The sequence below is a fragment of the Amia ocellicauda genome, chromosome 8 (assembly GCF_036373705.1).
Source record: "Amia ocellicauda isolate fAmiCal2 chromosome 8, fAmiCal2.hap1, whole genome shotgun sequence".
Lineage (NCBI taxonomy): Eukaryota > Metazoa > Chordata > Actinopteri > Amiiformes > Amiidae > Amia > Amia ocellicauda.
The window spans coordinates 18,382,902-18,404,442 of record NC_089857.1 but is presented as its reverse complement, the minus strand read 5'-3'; the positions used below and the strand labels follow the sequence as shown (position 1 = coordinate 18,404,442).

At 37.9% G+C, this 21,541-nt stretch overlaps 1 protein-coding gene across 1 annotated transcript in view; it reads right to left on the bottom strand.

Moving 5' to 3' along the window:
- Positions 1 to 392: 392 nt before the first annotated feature.
- The window catches only part of rfx3 (regulatory factor X, 3 (influences HLA class II expression)), a 46,376-nt gene continuing 25,227 nt past the window's right edge, over positions 393 to 21,541 (bottom strand). Inside the window, exons 5-17 of the mRNA XM_066712246.1 lie at positions 21,209 to 21,283; positions 18,160 to 18,341; positions 17,910 to 18,029; positions 17,215 to 17,336; positions 16,621 to 16,736; positions 16,069 to 16,184; positions 15,658 to 15,812; positions 14,598 to 14,695; positions 13,607 to 13,756; positions 12,733 to 12,941; positions 12,257 to 12,410; positions 11,152 to 11,194; positions 393 to 10,586 (exon numbers count right to left, since the gene is read on the bottom strand). Coding sequence (XP_066568343.1) covers positions 10,363 to 10,586; positions 11,152 to 11,194; positions 12,257 to 12,410; positions 12,733 to 12,941; positions 13,607 to 13,756; positions 14,598 to 14,695; positions 15,658 to 15,812; positions 16,069 to 16,184; positions 16,621 to 16,736; positions 17,215 to 17,336; positions 17,910 to 18,029; positions 18,160 to 18,341; positions 21,209 to 21,283 — 1,764 coding nt within the window. The 3' untranslated portion in view covers positions 393 to 10,362. The remainder of the gene's footprint in view (positions 10,587 to 11,151; positions 11,195 to 12,256; positions 12,411 to 12,732; positions 12,942 to 13,606; positions 13,757 to 14,597; positions 14,696 to 15,657; positions 15,813 to 16,068; positions 16,185 to 16,620; positions 16,737 to 17,214; positions 17,337 to 17,909; positions 18,030 to 18,159; positions 18,342 to 21,208; positions 21,284 to 21,541) is intronic.

Genomic DNA, 21,541 nt, shown 5'->3' with positions numbered 1-21,541 from the left:
TGTGGTTTAAAAGAAATGAACGCGGGCACGTTTCTGTATATACACAACATGTGGTTGTGCAGTTTTGCGTGCTTTTCTGAATTTGTCAAGTTTAAAAAACAATGGCTGAATGTGTCCATGCAAACACTGTGTTCATAAGGAAACCATATTATCAGCACGTTAATGCAAAGGATTGTGCAATGGGTAGTTTCTTTTTTAGCTCTTGCAAAAACAGGATTTTCCGTTTCTTGTAATCTTTACACTTTTCCACACTGGCCACGATTATATACAAAGAAATCACATTTAGTTACCATTATTCTGTACTGTTCAACTGAATTGTGCTTTTTATGGATGTATAGGATACAGCGTGTGGTTACATAATGACCACATGACAACATAATCCAAGTCAATGATAAATTTCAACAAGAAAAAGTTTATTAATTTTGAAAGACAAGCCACAAATTTTAAGAAAACAACACTAGTAAGCTAGCCTGAGCTCAAGTCTGAAATATTCAGAAAAACAAACTACATGTGTCCTTAATATTTCCTATATATTTTTTTATAACGACACACTAAAAGTTAATATATACCTTTATAAATATAAAAGTTCCCCAGTTGTTTTTGTTATTATTATTTTTTTGTAAAATACACAATACAAATCACCCTTAAACTTGTTAGCTCTTGCCAATTTTAGAGGATATGATATACTAAAATGTAACTTGAAACAACACACATAAAATCACATAATGATATATATTTACAAAATACAATACATTATACAAAAAAAGAGAATCACAATGTACTTATCCAACATATTTAAATAATTAAAAATGAAACTGTCATCCAAAAGAATGAAAGGAAAAACAACAAAAAAAAGAAAAGAAAAAGAAAATCACAAATACATTTCCTCCATTTTGCTTTATATACACCTCATTCTCAGCCACTGGGAGATAATGCCAAACCTCTCCCAAGTGCTTTGGATTTTTTTTTTTTAATTTTTTTTTTTTGTGCTTGCATCAGAATGAGCTACAGCATTTCACCATTTACAAAGAGAACTGTCAAATGGCACTTAAAAAAATATTGGAAATAAACACACTGCATTGACTGTACTACAAAGAAAAATGACAGCAATAGTACAGTACAGTATTTTTATTTTATTGGCAAAACTGTCTTTAGAACATCATGTCTATACATTTTTAATTAAGACATTTAGGAAATCAAAATACATAACATTGCTAGTTCAACAGAACGTGTGAAGATTTGCAAGATTATCATCCTTCATGTAATGATAAATATAGAACATAATATCCTAATCACGATATTGATATGTCAGATAGTATTGTATGCAACACTCCATTCCTTTTTACCTTCAAACAGTGTGGATTATATGACATGTTCAATTTATTTTCCAGTATTGGTGTCTTTAAGTGTAAGTGCTTGAGTAGGCAAACCATCCATTAATTACAATATTTCCTTTCTGAAAAAGTTTGGTAAATCATTTTACATCTGTATTTCCCCCTTTAACTCAAGTTACAGACACCTATAAACCAATTCACTGTTTACTGGTTTTGGATCCAAACTCATTGGTGTAACACCAGTCAAAAGGGGAAAATTGGAAATAAAACTGTTTGGCAAAAGTTTTAAAAAGGTGAAATATTTCAATACCTGGATGTCATGCACAACCTTAGCAAAGGCTTCCAACAGTAAAGCTCATTAAATGAAGGCCGTTCACACTGTGTTGGAAAGTGTACCAAGAGCCAAACTAAGGACCCAATAAACCATCAGCTCTTGGAGGGACTGATCAGATGTTTGGATGATGAGGGCAGTAGGCTTTACATGTGGGCATGAGAAATTAATTTTATACAATTAATATGTTTAAAATAAGGTTGAACAAAGGGCTGCTAGAGTAAAATAAATACTTACATGTTTCAGTATATCTTAATTCAGTGCACAGACAGTGTCCTTCCATGATTAATTGTTTGAATGCCTCTTTGGACCTTTTTCTGAAAGTACGCACAGTTCCTCACACCACGTATGGCCAACTAAACCTTATTTAGTATGAGGTGAGTAAAGCTCTCCTTTTAAAAAAAGGTGGGAGGGGGCATCATTAGTAAACTAACTATAAGCATATACATTTTAATGGGCATGACAGAGAATAACTGGGTTTAAAACCATCTCCGATCAAACAAGACAACAGTTTAGGATCATCAGCGGAAGAGATGCAAAGCTTGAACCTTTCTGGATCAAATCCATTCAAAAAACAAGTTGAATCAAAGATCTTACTGAGCGAAACACACCTGTTCAGTCTGCACCTCAGCTGACATCTCAACACTCATCTAAGCTCCCTTGTGCTCCTGATTACCGTTTAATCATTTTACTATAACTACTTCTGTCATTATGACTACACTACCCCTTGACACACACCGGGGATGGGACCCTATTGTGTTCTACCCCTGTTTCAGCTCGTTTGCACCAGGATGTCTGCATATTGTATTTTGCACTTATTGTATTTACTGTACTTTGAAACACTTTGAACATGTTTCTTGTGGAAACGAAGTTGCCCTGGGTAAGGGTGTCTGCTAATAAATATACAGCCTATCACTAATGGAAGAACACTGTCATGTTATATACTGCATGCAAGCTGCGTCCCACCATTACAGTTAATACAAAATTAAGTCACAGATGTGTTGTACATTTCACACGTAACACATCATCGGTTATCATGCATTCATCTTGAAACTGGCCTGTCTACTTTGTCACCATCAAAACGTCCAATCTCCAAACCATAGACACTGAGTGGAGCTTGCCACAGAAACAAGTCAATGCCTACATTTACTCTGGTCCATCTGAAAAAGCTCAGCCATGGTAGTGTATAATATCAAAGGCACGTTGTAGTTCAACTTCAGTTAAAAGACAATTCTTCACAGACTCAAACATAAGAGCAGTGAACTAAACTGGATCTGGAAAAAAATCAATACATATTATACCACTGTTAATGTTCATTTTAGGAAAACTGTCTTATCAATATTGTAATCCAATAGATATTTTAATTCAATGGGTTAACATATAGGTAGCACAAGGCATTTTTTAGTTTATTTGACGAGAGTTTGCAACATTAAAACAGTGAACGGCTTAACTTAAAAGTATAAAGGCCCTCAAAATCAACAGTTGTTTGTTTTCTTTAAAAAAATCTGTCATTTCTTTGCTGTATTGGAATGGATGAAATTGAACATGTTTATAAGAGCATACTGTAAGAAGAAAAACAAAGTTGCAGTGTATAAATAGGCAGGATATTAGTGTCGCAGGATGTTGTTTTAAGGATCTATTAAATGATTTTACCTGGCACATAATATGAGGATAATAAATTAAAAACAAACCACCAAACTAGCAGCACAAAGGCATGCAAACTCATAAGCACTCATAGGATCTAATGCACAAATCAATATGAATAAATAAAATTGTTTTTTCCCTTTGAGAACAATTTTCATTGTTAGCGGATTTCTTTTTAAATTAAATTTGGAAACCAAATTTTCCTTTTTACCATTTCAAATTAATTTACAGGCTATACACATAACACAAAAAAGGTAGGATCAAAAGGACCAGAATGTAGACAACTGAACTACAAGTTAAATCTATAAAAGTTGGTCCAAGAAATTTACTAATAAAATAAAATAAAAGTATATTCAAATGCTTGTGTAGATAGTTCTCAAAGGTTTACAGTTGGAGACATTTCTTAATAAATCAGTCAGTAGTCTTTTAAAACAATGAGGTTTTGCTTTTCTTCCAGTTTCAACATATCCAGTCACCATTGTTTCAGAAAATAGAAATCAATACAAATTCAAGTACAGAGTTTGCCAGTGTTGTCAGAACAGAAAATTACAGTTGCTTTGCACGTCACGGCATCATTAACGTCTTCAGCTAGGCACATTGACATGGACGGTTTGGATCAGTTTGTCCTTCACTTATACCACATTAACTTTTTAATTTTTTCTTCAGCAGGTCATCAACATATAATACCTTGGAAACCTTGGGAAAATGTCTTTACATTTCAGTAACGGAGGCAGAAAAGAAGAAAATGAAAGAAGGTGACCCTAGGCCATATCCATAACATTTTGCCTGTCACGTTAAGTTAACATCTTTATCTAATGAGGTCACACAAACAAAGCATCACAAAACTTTCACTAATTGAAGTTAACAAAAGAGAATGAAATGCTTTAAATATTTGTTTTTTGTACAATTGGGTTTTTCTTTGTTTACTTTTTACGGTTGGTAACTTAACGTCATTTAAAATGGGCCATTTGAAGAAATCGCAGAAGAAATATGTAGCTCTTGTAAAAAGAGATTGCATATATGATTACTTAAGACTGCAGAAAGTTTAGTTTTGTTCATTTGGATGTAGGTCACCTTGCTATGGTAACAGACTCAAATGACAGAAACGTTGCTGATTTTGTAGGGTGCCAATAAGATATATTCAAACTAAAGCAGATATTGGAAGGGAATTTTTTTTTTTTTTTTAATAAAATATTAATCAATTTGGTGAACCAAAGCAAGAATTTCAGTGTCACATTTTGGAAAAAGGCAGATACTGAATTTCTCTGGCTTTGCACTAAATCAAAACAAACCACCTACAAATTGATCATTCTAATTAGTCTTTCAGAGACAGAGGCTAAAGAGAAAGCCTGTACCTTATGCCTTTATAATCTCATACACAATATGAAGACCAAGTTAATGATAGGAGTGAAAGCAACAGTCTATTATAAGGTTATACAGCCCAGTCCCCAGCCATATTCAAAACAAAATCACATTATAGCTTTCAAACATGACAATCATACCAAATACATGAAAAATAAAAGAAAATACACAAGTAACAGAAAAAATATAGCCTATATATCATAGAAAATATTAATTTGGTCCACTATACATCAATATAGAGAAAACAGAATAAGGGTCAAGGTGATGTTTGCACTCTGTAATTACTGCTGATGGTCATTTTCACAAGTATGGAAATTGCTAAAGGCTGGTTATAAAACTGCCCTTTTGCCATCTGCTTCAGTCAGCTGCTTGAGTTCAGTTAACAATGAGAATGTTTTAGTTTGACCACCTGAAAAGCACTGGAAACCAAAAAACAGGTATACTTGTCCAGCATGTCTAAAGTTGACCAGAATGCCTTGTATCTTCACAAAATCAGAAGGGATCAGAAGGCTTGTCTGCCCAAATGAGATGTATTAAAATACCATAGATAAACTGTGAGCTAATGTATATAGTTCTAATGTTAAATGAACAAAAGCAGAGTACACAGAATCTATAGCAAGTTCTTTTATTATACTTTTCTGACACAAATTGCTTATTATAAATAATGTGATTTTTGTCATTATTCATAATTGTCATTAAAGATCTCTACTACTACACAACAGAGATCGTTATAGCAGTTTCACTTCCATATTATGAGTTAGTGTCTGGGTGGGGTAGGTGATCTCACTGACAGTGTTGAAAATATATTCTATTTAAATCTGATGTGCATTTGGAGTCAATCCGCTTGCTTGGCCATCAGACAGACAGATTGTCCACTTCCTATCCATGTATCATTCTGATATTTATTTATATTGTTTTTTTTACTAAACACCCCCAAAACGTCATTAAGCTTCAGCGAATGGAAAGCAATCACAAAGTCTGAAAATGTGATTTTCGGAACAGGTTAACTGACTTAGTTTGCAGCATTTGAAACACAGTAATGATTAGATCTACACAAAAGACACACAGTGGTATCAGAGAGCTAGAATCATTTAAACACCGTGAGGATAATAGATCTTGTTCCTTGTGTCTCCCCTTTGATGAGAGGCCAATAGTTGGGAGCCAAAACAAAAAATGGCTTCAGCAAATTCATTCAGCTGATCTATCTGAGCCTGACAGTGTTTAGTAAGGGTAGTCAGTCCACGTTGGGGGTTGTTTCTGTTGTTGTTAGTTTAAATGAAACAAAAAAACAAACAAACTGCTAAATGATTTATTTAACGGCTTAAAAAACAGAGAAAAAAAGCTCCAGTTCTGTTTAAGGCACTATGCAGAAGCCGAGGTACATTTATCCCTGACATTCATTCTGTACATGGCAATCATCCAACAAGCCAACCTACAGAAAGGAGAACAGAATTTTTGAGGTGTGCCTGCTTCTATATTTTGGTTTTGGTCCAATTACTACAAAACCATGAAAATAAACAATATAAAATTGACAATCTAGGGGTACATTTATGTATGCATCTAACTATGTATCCCCTGACAATGAATACCACTCTGTGGTACAGTTAACCATGTAATATCAACTAATATTTTTATAATATGATCACACCTTACTATTTTGGGCCTAGCGGCTCAACGAAACCTAGTTTATTCTACCAGTAACTACTATTTAATTCAGAGATACCAGTGACATACCAGCCATAGGGGAATAGAAGATAGTAAGAATCTAGCTCTAATATTTACCACAATCTACAATCAACATTTGAAAACAGCAGCTTGCCCAACCACCTCATATCTGCATGAACAGTAACACATTACTCACAGAAAAAACAATCTGTCAGCTTTAGGCTACTTTAAGATTTGTGTTTAAATATCCTACAAAGCACAGCACTAGATTTCTCTTCATCCAGGTTTCTAAGCACATAAGTATTAAGAGTTCATAATCTATTCAAATCCCAGGTTCTGTGAATATGAGGAATCTTGAAATGGAAACAAGGAGAATATAGACGGTACATACAAAAACAAGAACGGAAAAATACAATGCAAACTGTCCTCGGTAGCTGCCTGAGAAGGGATGAACAACCGTGACCGGGGGATATTCACAGCATCCGTTGCAGAACTAGGTTTTGAATGCGTAATGATTCTCTGAACTGTTCTCTGCAATTCCATAATGACACGCGATTGTAGTCTGTTAGTTAAGTCAGGGATTCCCACATACAGTTGTGAAAGGTTAGATTCAAATACAAGTTTGCTCCACCAAATAGTTTGTACCATTTTCTGTGAAAGGAAAATCAAATGCCAGGCACCCTTTATCAACAAGGCCACAATTCAGCAAAATCAGTCGTTGTTGGTTTGGGCAATTGCAAATATTGTTTGAAATCTTGGTATGGTGTTGTTATCCATTACAGTGGTGTGTTATCCAATGAAAAATGTATTGAATTCAGTGACTGAGTAATAATGATTCAACATGCCAATGAGTTTACCTATATGATTACATTTCATGTATAATTCAAATACACAGCCCTAATAATACATACTGTCAGGGGCAGTGTAAAAGGACAGTGCAACTGAAAATTAAAACACTATCAAATAAAACCCTTATACTTTGCTATATTTAATAGAGGTAGATATGGAAAAATGTTTAGTTAATTTCTAATGGACTCTTGTACAATGCAAAGATACTGCAATTTGTTGAAAAATCTTTTGTTCCACAATTTATCAGTTTTTACTGAGGGATGCGGAGATGAATATCAGACTGTGCTTGTGTCCTTATATTTTTAATCTAAGATATGAAAGACTCTAATCTTGCAATGCTATAATCATATTTTTTCCTTGTTGAAATGGGTACTATACTCTATGGGTACACTACACACATGTGATGTATTTCATTGCTGAAACTAATTTAGAACTAAAGACCAGGCTACGTAGGGAACTATGTAAATGAATATTATTAGGCCATGATTGAAATTTTAGTTTTCTAAGAAAATAATACATAGCCTCTATTTTATACTGGGTGCCTGTGGTGTTCACGTGTAAAGGTATAAACTTATTGATGGTAAATGTGTTTTATGTGTCACGTTCTCTTTCACCAAATTGAGTACTACAATTATCAGAAAGAGCATGAACATTTAGCAGACTGAATTACTTCCCAAAGTATATACAACTATGTTTTAAACAAACAAGAAAACAAAATAAAAACATAAAAAAGTATAATAATCAACATTATCAATCTGGCACATAACGGACACCCGTTACAAAAAACTCCAATATAAATACACAAATGAGAGCCTTAGTTGAACCCGAGAGAAGTGCTTTTTAGTGCTTTAAGTTCACAGGGGTAAATGCTGAGAGGCAGTGTGAAAAGAGAACCTGATGTCAAGATGCCGATCTCGTTTGCCAAGCCAACGTGCATGTAGCACTGGTGTCAGAAATGCACTAGTCTGTCACAGACCTCATGAAACAAGATTTTTTTACCCAGTTCTGACAACCTAAAAGGACAAAACACTGGTTCCTCACCAGACAGCAACTTGTATATAGTTTGCCACACACAATCTAGCTGGTGGTATGCAAGGAGGGCTAAAGGTTGGCATAGCGATGGTGTTCTGGAATTTCATGTTTCTCACTTGAGCCCTTTTGAGCAAACAATACACTTCTTGGACTGGAAAGGATCAACATATGACTAATGACACATGGAAAATGCCCTAGATGGCTCCTATGAACGGTTTTAACATTCTGATACATTTTAGTCATGATAGTGATTTACTGTTGCATTTGTATATAAATAAAAGAAACATAAGTATATTTAAGTAAGAAAAGAAACTTATTTTTTTATAATAAACTCTGCTTTGATTTTGTACATAGAAACTTCTGGTGCTTTCCTACAGGTTACACTCTTGATGTTAAAAGAGCATGTTCTGACTAATTCGTTTTACAGGTAAAAGTTTACATAATTAACTCAGTGATGCTGACAATGGTTCTGATATACAGCTGGTGTTGGTGCATCTTGGGAAAATACAGAAAGATTTGATGACAAATGTAAATGAAGGTAATGCTCATGGGAGGTCCATGGACCAGCAGTATGAAAGCTAAAATGTCTATGATCAGAGGTTTAAGAATAGTTTCCAATCTGATGTCACACTAAGCGAAGCATATTTCAACTCTTTGTTTTCAATTTTTGCCAGTCTATCTGCATTTAAAAGCCATCTTTAAGCAATTCACTTCTCTCATTTAACAAAGATGTGTATTAACAGCAAAACGATTTGAAGTATTTTTGCAACATAGCTTCACAAAACCTGTTCGGTTGTAGTGTGTTAACACCTATATAATGAAATTAACGGATTTGCTTAAAATAGTCACAATTACCTTGAATTAAACTTGAATAAAATAGCTTCTTACGTTCATGTAATGTATTTTATGTCTTCGTTAAACAGGCACAGTCAAGCAAAGGTGCAAAAACAATTGACCTCTGATTAAAGACAGCTTTTGCTTATGATGTAATTAAGAAACCACTCAATCTGATTAAAGGCAGGCAGATTCAAAAAAGAAAAAGAAAGAAAATGAAGCAACAGAAGGATATTACACCAAGCTGATTGTTTTTTTTTTTTTGCATTATTCTAAAAGGTACTGGTTGGCTTTGCCTACCTATTGTATCAGTCCGCTGCCTGTAGAGTCGTGCTGTACGTCACACCAATTGCTAAAGGAGGTAATGAGGTTCACATGGGACTGTTGGGTCACTGACATGAATGTTTGCTAAGGTCAGAAAGGTACTGAAGTGAACTAGACTACACTTGCAGCTGGCTTTAAATACAAATACAAATACAAATTTCCCTAGACTAGTCTCTATAACAGGATATGTTTCCCAATGGACTTCAAAAATATGGACTTAGGCAATGAATAACTTAAAGTAACGGAGACACTTGAATAGGGTGGAGGTTGGCCATATTTTGCTGTGTCAGAGACAATGAAACAGCATGTTCTGAATAAGGCAGGTGTGACAGTTTAGCCTGAACTGAACAATGGTACTACACATGGGCTGGACCAATCAAGCTTGTTTTCCCGTTGTTCTAGGGGAGCAAGAGATGGGGACCAGGGTGGGAGTGACTCTCACACAGTGGATCATAGGTTTAACAATGTGAGTTTCGATCTTTAAGTCACCTCCTAACCTTAGGTACATGAAAGCAAATCCTTCTTTCAAGGGGCAAATGTCCTCTTACTCTACAGACTTCAAAGGAACAAACCGTGAGATATCTTTAGAGTTCTCTCATAGATCATCCATTATGGACAGAAGCTCGGATTGACACTCTTAGCCATCACGACAGAGAGGACAGCAGTGTGTTTCTTGCCCCCGACACACTGTCTCATACAGGTTAACAGTGACTTTTTCTCACCACCTCTAGGGGCTATTGATAAGCCACCACTCCCCCCCCACCCCATTGCCCCGTCCGTGTGGACTCACCTGCCCTTGCTCAGGCGAGATGACGGCGTGGGGCCCAGCTTGCTCAGTTCAGGCTGCAGGTGGTTTTGGTTATTAGGCTTAGAATCACGGACACCCTTGCTCACGAGACCAAGAGAAATCTGCAAACAGTCAAGCTACGGGTTTAGACAGATACCGGACAGCGTTGTGATGAGCGACGGAGAGAGGCACCCGGCCCCTCAGACAGACGCGTAGGTGTTCCCGGTGGCGCTGCAGTGCCGGATGGTGGGCGTGCTGGGGATGATGTGCTCGGCCGACAGAGAGTTCAGTATGCTGGGCTGCACCCCTCCCTCCAGGGCGCCCTGCAGCACCTGGCTAACCTCCCCTTTCTCCCTCTTGGCCAGCGGCTCCCCAGAGTCCTCCATGTCGTCATCCATCTCACTGTCCACCTCGCTCACTTCGTCTGAGGGGCAGAGAGACACACCAACATGAGGACGCCATCACTAAACCGGCGTCCCTGAAAACAAAATCTTCTCCGTTGATGAAACCTCCTCTACGCCTGGTTTTGCATCAAAGTTTCATCTAGAAAAGCTAATGCGAATGACTTTCATTAATAATCGTTCAGTAATGGAGAACACTTTGCCACTGAAGGAAAACCTCTGGTAGTATTCAGTAAGCTTTACCATTTAATAAAATTCACATTTACATTTTATTTTTATATTGATTTTCCCCCCAATTAAGTCACTAGTACGAAAATCCATTTTAAATCAAATCCTGCTTAATTCATCTTAAGGGAAAACATTTAATTGATTTAAACCCACATTTAAAGTTATGTGCTATATTATGCTATTGATTGAAACGCATTATTATTATTGTAATATCAAATGGTGTTTAAATAAAAACAAATGCTACTCAAAGTTGCTCTGACTTTCTTAGAACCACAGTTTACCAAGTCACTATTGAAATTTAAACCTCATGCATTTAATAATAATAATAATAATTAAAAAAAAAACGAAAGTGTAGCTTACCTTTTACAATATTTGTAGGCGACATGGAATTGAGATCATCAAACTTCAGAAGAAACAAAATGTAAGAAAGCATTATTGCACATTGCACCTCATTCACAGGACTTGAATCTGAAGTTCATAATGGCATGCATTTATTCAAATAATTATGTGTCAGCAGTTTAAAAATGGTGAACAATGAAAAGCTCAGTTCAAGGTTGCATGTAAATGGTCAATAAAAAAGAGGGATGAAGAGAGAACTGTACAAGAAATGGCATAACTTGACATTAAATCTATTCTGATAATAAACCTAATCCTGTTACAGAGGTATGAACAGAAACATGGGCTGGTAATTCCTGATTAACCGTTATTTATAAATAATTGACAGCTTTGACCAAATGCGCTACATTTAGGGTAAACTGTTGCTGTGGAGACAGGTTGTAGTCAGCAATGGTGTATTAATAGCTGGCTTGAGAACAGAGGGTTCCACAGCAATATTCACATGACTATTTATAAAGTAGCACAGATGTCTTGCTGACACAAACAGAATATTACTATTGTTTAATTAAACTAGACAAAGCAGAGATAATATCTCTTTGGATGATAATTAAGGCACTACACAAGCATAAAAGAGCCATTAAGTTTGATAACAAAATGTTAGTTCAGATTTTTCAGGCATGACCTACAAATCCCTCTTTGCATGTACAGAGATTGATTGGATTTTTATATTAAAAAGGGAACTGCTTGAAGTATAACTATAATTCTAAGTCTACTGTCGGAACATTTTAATTTTTCCCTTAAGTGACTGAAAATCTTCTGACCATACAAGTAATACTGGTCATTGTGGGTCGACTGAATCCCTTTGTATTTTTATTTCCTCTTGGGAACCCCATTATCAAAATGCTTGCGCTAAACTAATAACTTATGTCCAGTGGGGCCTTGCTTGAATCAGTCAGACAGATTTATCAAACATGAGACTTAATTAGGAAAGTCGTGAGATAGCTGGTTTCAAAAATAAAATTACTTCACATTTGAATCTCCCGAGGACACAGTTTTTAATATAGCGAAGTTCATTATGGTCTTGGGAAAATAAAAAAGTGCCAATAATACAGCACAAGACTTTCCTTACCTCTCCCATTACAGCTATGGGTGTCTCCCCTGTTGCATGTGCAACACGATGCTCCACCAAATAAAACATGTACTCATCATAGAGGAGGCGAATGAGATGAAATGAACCAAAACTAGCAGCACTCCGTAAAGTGAGGTCCCGAATCACCATGGAACTGGAATACAATAACATTTATCCTCATCAAAACCGATTACAACACAGAGAAACTGTCTGCACTGCTCCCATGATTACTTTAAAACCCTATGCTTCAACTTCTTGTAATCATAAAGTAAGAATCCTTATTTACCCACCAGTTTTAATTGTAATAAAACAGATTCAGAATTTGAAGTTGGTTTTAAGTGGGCTCCATTTATCTGAGAAAGCTAGTGAAACTATGTGATCTAACATAACAATTCACACTGAATATTTATCCTCAGGGTATAAAGTATAATTGAGATCTGGGGGGAGCAGTATGTATTCAGTATGAATTTGATTACCTGTAGAAGGACCACTTCAAGAGGAACTGGCGAGCAGCTTTGGGGAAACTGGGCCTCCCTTCGTAAGGCTTCAGCACCTGGCTGACCACGTTGTCCAGCCAGGCTGCCCACTGTTCCAGAGTGCTCTGCTGCTGGAGGGTCATCTTGAAGTCCTGCTCCAGTCTTTGCACCACGTTTTCTTCACACTGGCATACCCAAGAAGCCTGCTCCTAGAAGGGGCAAACATCATCATCAAATTTCCCACACAGCGGCCAGTTATACATTGATCAGTTCCTCTGTAAATTTCCATTACATGATGAGTTTTGACGCACATCTCGTGATGTGCCATTTTTAAGGCACTTAAAGGCTTTGCGTTTTGTACATCGATCAGAAACATGGGATTTATAGGTAATGATTCATTAATAAACTTAAGACTTGTAGCAAATGTATGATTTTGTCAGTTTAAGCAAAGTAGGTCAGCAGTGGTTGACTCAAATCTGCTTCTACGATGTACTTTACGTCAAATTACTTCAATGGAAAACATCCTGGTAAACTGTGGTTCTCCAGAACTAGGATTGTTCCTTACAGAAAAATGAAAGACAAGAACAGAGTGAAAAGAGGCATTTTAGAGACCAGGGTAATACTGGTCCTTTGTATTTGTAGCATTTATTTTACTCCCCTCTTCAAACCTTTAAAAAACTGTCACATAATAATATCAAAAATAATATCACGCAATAAATACATTTGAGCCAGGAGCTGTAATACATGTACATCTTATGATACACATGCAGGAAACATCATGTGTAGAAATGGAAATTCTGGCAGAAGGCACATGATTTTCCATTCATGACAGTACTGGACTCAGTCCCTTGGGAGCTGCTCCCGACTGCCCTACCTGTACATTGGCGAAGTCCACGCGGTTGAGGTCACTGAGCATCTGGTTGATCTGCGAGGTGTTCTGCAGCACGGCGCGGGCGGCCTGGGCCAGGTGGTTCAGGGAGGTGTACCTCCGCAAGGTCTGGGCAAAGGCACTAACAGCAGCAACCTTAGGGGAGAGCAAAAGAGCTTCCATTCAGGCTGAACCATTCATTTCGGAGGTTTCCTTTATTAAATCAATTTTTATTTGATTAGTTCCATCAGTCCAATTTCAGATTTCACCTTCTCCCGAGCTAACCACATTAAAAAAGAAAAAAGGACTAAACGGCAATTGACAGAAACCTTTTCTCATCTAAGGAACCTATTGACGTTGCCTGTATTCTGGGTCCCAGAGGACGAGGTTGATCTCCCGGCTTATTAATGACAGCTGTGATGACTGGGCGTGTGAAACTCATTTTCACAAGGCAGATGTCTCTCCTTGCTACTTAAGACAGGGATTCTTGTGTACTTTACCAGGCCTTCCAATTCATTCAAAAGCAGCCCTTTGATATACCTACAGTGGCCCTTTCACAACATTGCTTCCATCTCTCTCTTCCCACCTCTGAAGCTGTAATTATTTTTATTCCAAATATAACACTACAAAATAAATGATGCATAGCTGGTGAGGAAATATACTCCAATATTGTACACTATAAACTTCTGAAACAAAAAGTATGACTTTACTATCCCTGTGTACTAGATTTACAATATCGTAAGAGTTCTGTATTAATTACGATCAAACCTTTTGTTCTTTGCCTAAAATATTTGAAAAATGTCACTACAAGGGAAGTGAAAGGTAGCAGAAAAGTTATTTTATTCATGGTGTACCAATGATTCCCATAATAATGTTAGTTTTATCATTAGAACAAATATAATGAAGCATAGCAGTTTAGTTTGAATACAGAAAAACACAGGTATTTGTGTCGGAGGTATCAAAGGTTTGTGGCATCCATCAAATTTAAACCAATTACCTTGGTTTGAATCATTTTCTGTGGAATATTGTTCATGGCATTGTTGAGCCAGCTTTCAAGGCTTTTTGCAAAATTGCGGATGGCTTGGGTCAAGGCACCTGGGAAAACCGAGCAGAAAAAAATAATGTGAGGTGAACAGGAATGTATTGATTTATCTTGTTGTGATACAGTTTATAAGTGCCTGGATTGTGGAAGAACTTATTCAACATTCCCTCTTGTAATTCTTTCTATTCAAGAAGTCGGAACATTGTATTTGTGTATTAGGCAACATGCAACCTACTCCCAATTACACAAATGTTCGAAAATAATAATAATATAATTGGAGATTATATATAATTGGAGCTCTCTCACAAATTCAATGGCAGATGAATGCGTCCTCCTTCTACCAGGAAGGTTGTAAAACTGCGGAGGTCATTTGTGTGACTGCCTAATTATTTTAGTGTTACTTGCACATTTAAATATGTTTATTTCACTGAATATTTAAAAGTTTATTTTCTCATATCATGCAAACACTTTTAATGAGCAGTCTGCGCCAAAAAAACGCAATATCAGGCCAAAATCTGATTTTCTACAACAGCTGCACTACAACATTTTGTTAAATTTACTGTTAACAAAAATTGGCTAGCCAGTCCTGTCCTTCACAAAAACAAACAAACAAAAAAGCCTATAGCAGTCGTTTTCCTAATAGAAGGAGAAACAAAGTCCTCATAAATATCTTCACGAGGACTGTTATCCATTCTGACACACAAACACAAATTTTGAATCCAGGAAGCAGTGACAACGGCTGCTACTTCCAAATGATTACTTGTAGTGTTTATTAGAATGTATTGTATTAGACCCTTCTTTGTAAAAAAAATAATAATAATACAACTACGACTTGTCACAATATATAAAAATATAGAGGATTTATTTTTCAAATGACGCACAATAAATTATACTACGCCTCTTAAAGCAAAGCCAGGGGGAGTCTACAATATCAGAAGAGGAGGTTAACTTTATAACCCCCAAGTGCTGATGATTGTACTACATAATTAATTTAGATTATACAAAATTGTCTTACTAGGTATAGGTCTAAGTACATCAGGGATTAATATTTCCACAAGAGCTTGGTACATCACATGGTCGCAATTACACATCCACTTCAGGACAGTCTCGTTCTTGCACAGCAAAATCAGCTTGGATTTTGGCAGCCTGCCTTCGATTTCACTGACACCGCTGAAAGGACAAGAACGAAAACCCATTTACAAAACCGCATAAACATCAGCAAGAATCAAGTTAGCCTTTATAAGTATTAGGCTAACATGAATTACAAATTAAAAGAGACTTTAGAAGATACTTTGCTCTGTTAAAAAGCTACGACGCTAAAAAGGAAGAGACAAACCTCACTCAAGGCCAAACGCATATGGTAGCCACCTTGAAAAGCTTCAGAAACAATGGGCTCTGATGTATTATGGGATGCAGATGCACACACCTGTTCTCAGTGATGGTAGCACCCTCCACTGTGGCAGAAGGAGAGTAACGCCAGAAGGTCTGCCAGAGCTTCTCGATGAGGCTGAACTGGAGATTCACTACCACATCGAGGATTGCCTGTTACACATGAGGGAGGAGATGCCTTTATCCAGCGGCATTCACATTCACACTCAAACTCATTTGTAATGATATTGGCTGCTTTAAAAGGTTGTCCTGCTATTTGCTTACACTTGGTGTGATCTAACACAAGCCATGAGGTTTTCTAACACATCTGCTCACTGCCAAATCATTGTACGTCACATTTGCTGGTCCTGGGTCTCTCAAAATGACAACCAGTAGAGCATCTGAGACAGAGGGTTGCCCACAGTTTCTGTATGAACACAGCTACTAAGCTTTTCTAAGTGTTTTTTTTTAAACACCCCACTCTAACAGGTACCACTGTGTTCGTGGCTAATCGTGATTTTTAGGTATTAAAGTAGAGTAGAGTATTAGTTGAGGAATAACCTCTGCCAAAAAAACGTTATCCCCTATTGGCTTGAGAAGCCTGCCTTACCTCGCAGTGCTCCCTATAAAGGGTCTGAAGGGTCTTGATGTCTTCAGGAGTGATGATGTCAAGAATTGTATCGCCAAGGTCAAGCTCTATGAAATCAGGAAGCGCTCGAGAGGCATCTGTGTATGGGGTGAGAAGGACAATTCATTAATAAAACCGACAGTAAAAGCTGTAACCTTTACCTCTGTATGAAAAAAGTTACACTGTAGTGAAAATGTAATGCCTCAAATCAGGAACCAGATGCATCACAATTTTCCTGGGGGCCTTATTTTGTGTCTGCTGTGACAGGGTGGAATTAGTTGCAATTACTTTAGTGAACAACAACTTTTACAACTTTACCGACTTTGGGCCTTTCTGAAATAAAAGATTCCTAAATAATGTCAGACATTACATGGTAGCCACATTGAAAAGCTTCAGAAACAAATGGGCTCTGATGCATTATGGGATGCAGGTGCACGTACCTGTTCTAATTAATGTCAGACATTATGCTATATTGCATGTCTTGTGCTTTTTTTCCACCTGAAATATTACAGATTTTTTGTAATGTCTATCTGAGATCCCCCAACTGATTGTTTAGTAATGTCTATCTGTGCTCACCCAGGAACTGCTGGTGATGCTGGCTCTGGGCAATGACAGTCTGCTCTGCTGCTGTGGGTGTGTGCTGGCCGCTCCCTGCAAAGCTGTCTCCCATGCCATCCACTTTCTGCACAGGCTTGTACCTAGCACACAGTGAGACCCAATCACATCACACACAACTCAGGCATTTTCAGTTCATAGCCTACTTATCAAAAGTCAGGCTGACTCATTTATTTAAACAGAAGAAATAATCTATAAACATTCAGAGTCGCGGGCTGCATGCAGGGCAGGCTGAAGATCAAAGTTAACATGGGAATAATTGTTTCTTTGTCTGAAACAGAGCTGCAAAAACCAATCACCACCTTGCCTATAAAACAAACATTTTGTATTTCGTATCACATGAGTTCAGAGTACTGTTTTCCCCAGGGTTGCCACAATGTTGTTTGTCATAATTTTCACTGGGCATTTCAATTAAACATTTGATTCGTCAAAGGCCTTATACAATATACATAAAAAAATACTGCTACATATAAATATCTGCAGTTTTTCAAAGTAAATATTAAAAGATTTCACTGACTTTCATACCAAGCAGCCTACTGCATACCTCACTCATGAGGTCAATATATTCTGCCCTGCGTTACTATTATCTGTGACTCCCTCCTACATTCAGGCCCCGGGCCAAGACAGTAGGGTGTGGCAGAGTGCGTGGGCCTCACCTCTGTTTCTGCTGCACAGGCTGCTGTCTGAGGGCCATGTACTGCATATCCTCCTGTAGCCGGTTCAGAGGCGAGTCTGGTTTCACACGGATCCCATAGTAATGGTACTTGGAGTTGCCTCTGTTTGCAAGAGCACAAGCAAACATTAAACCCATTTGCTGAACTGAACATCTGTGACTATCAGCTAAAAATGTTGAGTTTGTGTTGCATCAGCTCTCAGACTGGAGCAGGCAGAGTACCCTGTACCCACCTGGTCCCCAGTCTCCTTGTCCGCAGCCCCATGAAGATGGAGCGGATGAGTTTGCCAAAGGAGGCAGCGTTAACGGGGTCGAGCTTCTGCTCCTGGCAGTGGCGCAGGTAATGGTTGTACAAGGTGCTGCGTGGAAGGCTGACTCCCTCCGCTGTCTCGTAATTGTCCAGCAGCCACTGGAGCTGTGAACCCAAAGAGGCAACAAACATTAATTCTGCCCTCTAGAGCAGCATTGTTTCCCCATCGGTGCTCCGTGGCCCATCTGTGTGCCATCCACCATTAACAGGTGTGCCATGGGAGTTTTGAACAGTCACACATAAGAGCAATAAAATAAACAAATAAATGAAGAAGAATGAATGAGAGGTCTCTTTCATATATTCCTGCTAGAATTAATCAAAGATTGGTGTGCGATACCTACGGACCGTACGTGAAAGTTTGACTTAATTGTAAACACTCAACTAACATAAACCTAACACCTAAATAATAACCAACATATGCCAAATTGTGATATAGCATCACAGTGCTAAATGAGAGAAAAAAACTGTACTACATCAGTTAGTTTCCTGACCCATTTTAAGGCCAAACCCCAGCCTGAACACCAACCCCATCCAACACCAAAGTTAAGATATCCATTCAAATTTCACCCAATCAAGTTAGTTTGGCGTGCCATAGAATTGTGGATAATACACATGGATAATTAAATAATTCTGACTAAAAGTACAATTACATACATCACACAGACGATCCTTCACAAACCATGGCATTGCATAAAACAAGTTTGCAACATTAACTGACTAGATTAAACCAAAATTACCACAATAGAGAGAAATGTAAAGAATGATGACTGTTTGAATCACTGCTAATGGTTTTACAGTGCATCTGGAAAGTATTCACAGCGCTTCACTTTTTCCACATTTTGTTGTTACAGCCTTATTCCAAAATGGATTTGGATGGGGAGCGTCGGTGCACAGCCATTTTCAGATCTCTCCAGAGATGTTCAATCGGGTTCAAGTCTGGGCCACTCAAGGACATTCACAGAGTTGTCCTGTAGCCACTGCTTTGTTATCTTGGTTGTATGCTTAGGGTCGTTGTCCTGTTGGAACCTTCGCCCCAGTCTGAGGTCCAGAGCGCTCTGGAGCAGGTTTTCATCAAGGATGCCAGAGAATTTTGTTTCTCATGGTCTGAGAGTCCTTCAGGTGCCTTTTGGCAAACTCCAGGCGGGCTGTCATGTGCCTTTAACGGAGGAGTGGCTTCCGTCTGGCCACTCTACCATACAGGCCTGATTGGTGGAGTGCTGCAGAGATGGTTGTTCTTCTGGAAGGTTCTCTTCTCTCCACAGAGACACGCTGGAGCTCTGTCAGAGTGACCATCGCATTCTTGGTCACCTCCCTGACTAAGGCCCTTCTCCCCCGATCGCTCACTTTGGCCGGGCGGCCAGCTCTAGGAAGAGTCCTGGTGGTTCCAAACTTCTTCCATTTACGGATGATGGAGGCCACTGTGCTCATTGGGACCTTCAATGCTGCAGAAATGTTTCTGTACCCTTCCCCAGATCTGTGCCTCCATACAATCCTGTCTTGGAGGTCTACAGACAATTCCTTGGACTTCATGGCTTGGTTTGTGCTCTGACATGCACTGTTAACTGTGGGACCTTATATAGACAGGTGTGTGCCTTTCCAAATCATGTCCAATCAACTGAATTTACCACAGGTGGACTCCCATCAAGTCATCTCAAGGATGATCAGTGGAAACAGGATGCACCTGAACCCAATTTTGAGTGTCATGGCAAAGGCTGTGAATACTTATGTACATGTGCTTTTGTTGTTTTTTTATTTTTAATACATTTGCAAAGATTTCAAACAAACTTCTTTCATGTTGTCATTGTGGGGTATTGTTTGTAGAATTTTGAGGAAAATAATGAATTTAATCCATTTTGGAATAAGGCTGTAACATGTGGAAAAAGTGAAGCGCTGTGAATACTTTCCGGATGCACTGTATATGTCTGGTCTAAAGTCTTATTGTATAAATCATATCAGTGAGGTCACCCTGAACAGGTGTTTGTGTAAACATGGCGTTGCTTTGAATACTCATGCAGAACACATAATCCTGTTGGCCTAGGTACATTTTAAAGTAATACTAGAGTTGGAAATGATCTAAGATCCAACGGCCAGTTAACATATGATCCAATATAGATTCACCCCACCACAAGTTTGATAGCTCTCTTATTCAAGAAACAAAGACACAAGGACAATCAAAGCCCTCTGATGCAGAGGACTCCATTTGAAAATTTGGCCATACATTTCAAGAGACGTGTTCAATTCCATCGCTGCAGTCTCCAGTGCTTCATTTGGTGTTCCCTGGTTAGGCTACTCAATTTGAAATGGGCCTTGCTGCATTCACAGTGTAGTTTAATTTAATGCTCATCCTATAAATCTCACCCCATGATCCTCATTGGTTCTGACACAGTGACTGGCAGGATATGCAAGCTTTTAAACTTAGGAAGATATAGTGACCTCATTTGGATTGCTCCATTTATGGATGTACATTTCTACAACAGTATAACATTTAAACAAATAAAAATAATAGTAATGCCTTAAATAATGGTCTAATTTGATTAAACTTTTACCAGAAAATGTGTGGCATCCCTTGAACATATAAGTGATTATCCTGAGCACAGACTCTCGCTGTTTTACGGGAAGCAAGTTAAATTGATTAATTTGTCCCTCTGCACCTAAACCAGTCTTCTTGCATTATGAGAACTATAATATCTATCAAGGAGTCAGCCATCATTTATTACTGATCAAGTTCTCAAACATGGGAAGAAAGAAAAAAAATATATATATATTTAATCATAGGAGAGCATCAGTACAGCACTCAGCTTTAACTGAGTGATCTGGAAAGTGAAAGGCTGAGGGATAAAAAGTACGCACAAATTATGATATCATAAAGAAAAGATAGAAGCTTGTTAGGGCAGCAGAAGCATATTAGGAAGCAGCATGGAAAGTGCATTGCAGAAACCAAAGTGACTAATTTGGGGGAAAAAGCAACTTACATGGCTGTTGAGGAGAGAGCTTCTCTGAGTGGATAAGCCTTCAGACTTTTGGAGCGTCTCAATCGCCATTTCAATCTGACAGATCGCACAACAAAAATAAAAAAGGAAGAAAAAAATAACAGCTGAAGACAAGGTAGCAACAAAGGATGACACAGAAACCAGAAGAATTTAAAAGATTGGCAGACATACTAAATCAGAATTGCCAACAAAGCAACCTCCCCCAAAAAATCATATGCAGAAACCAGCAGAGCAGAGACCGTTCACTCAGAACAATGCACAGCAAGACAGGAGAGCTGTTTGAGATTTTTAAATGTTGAAATTGTAAATCAATAT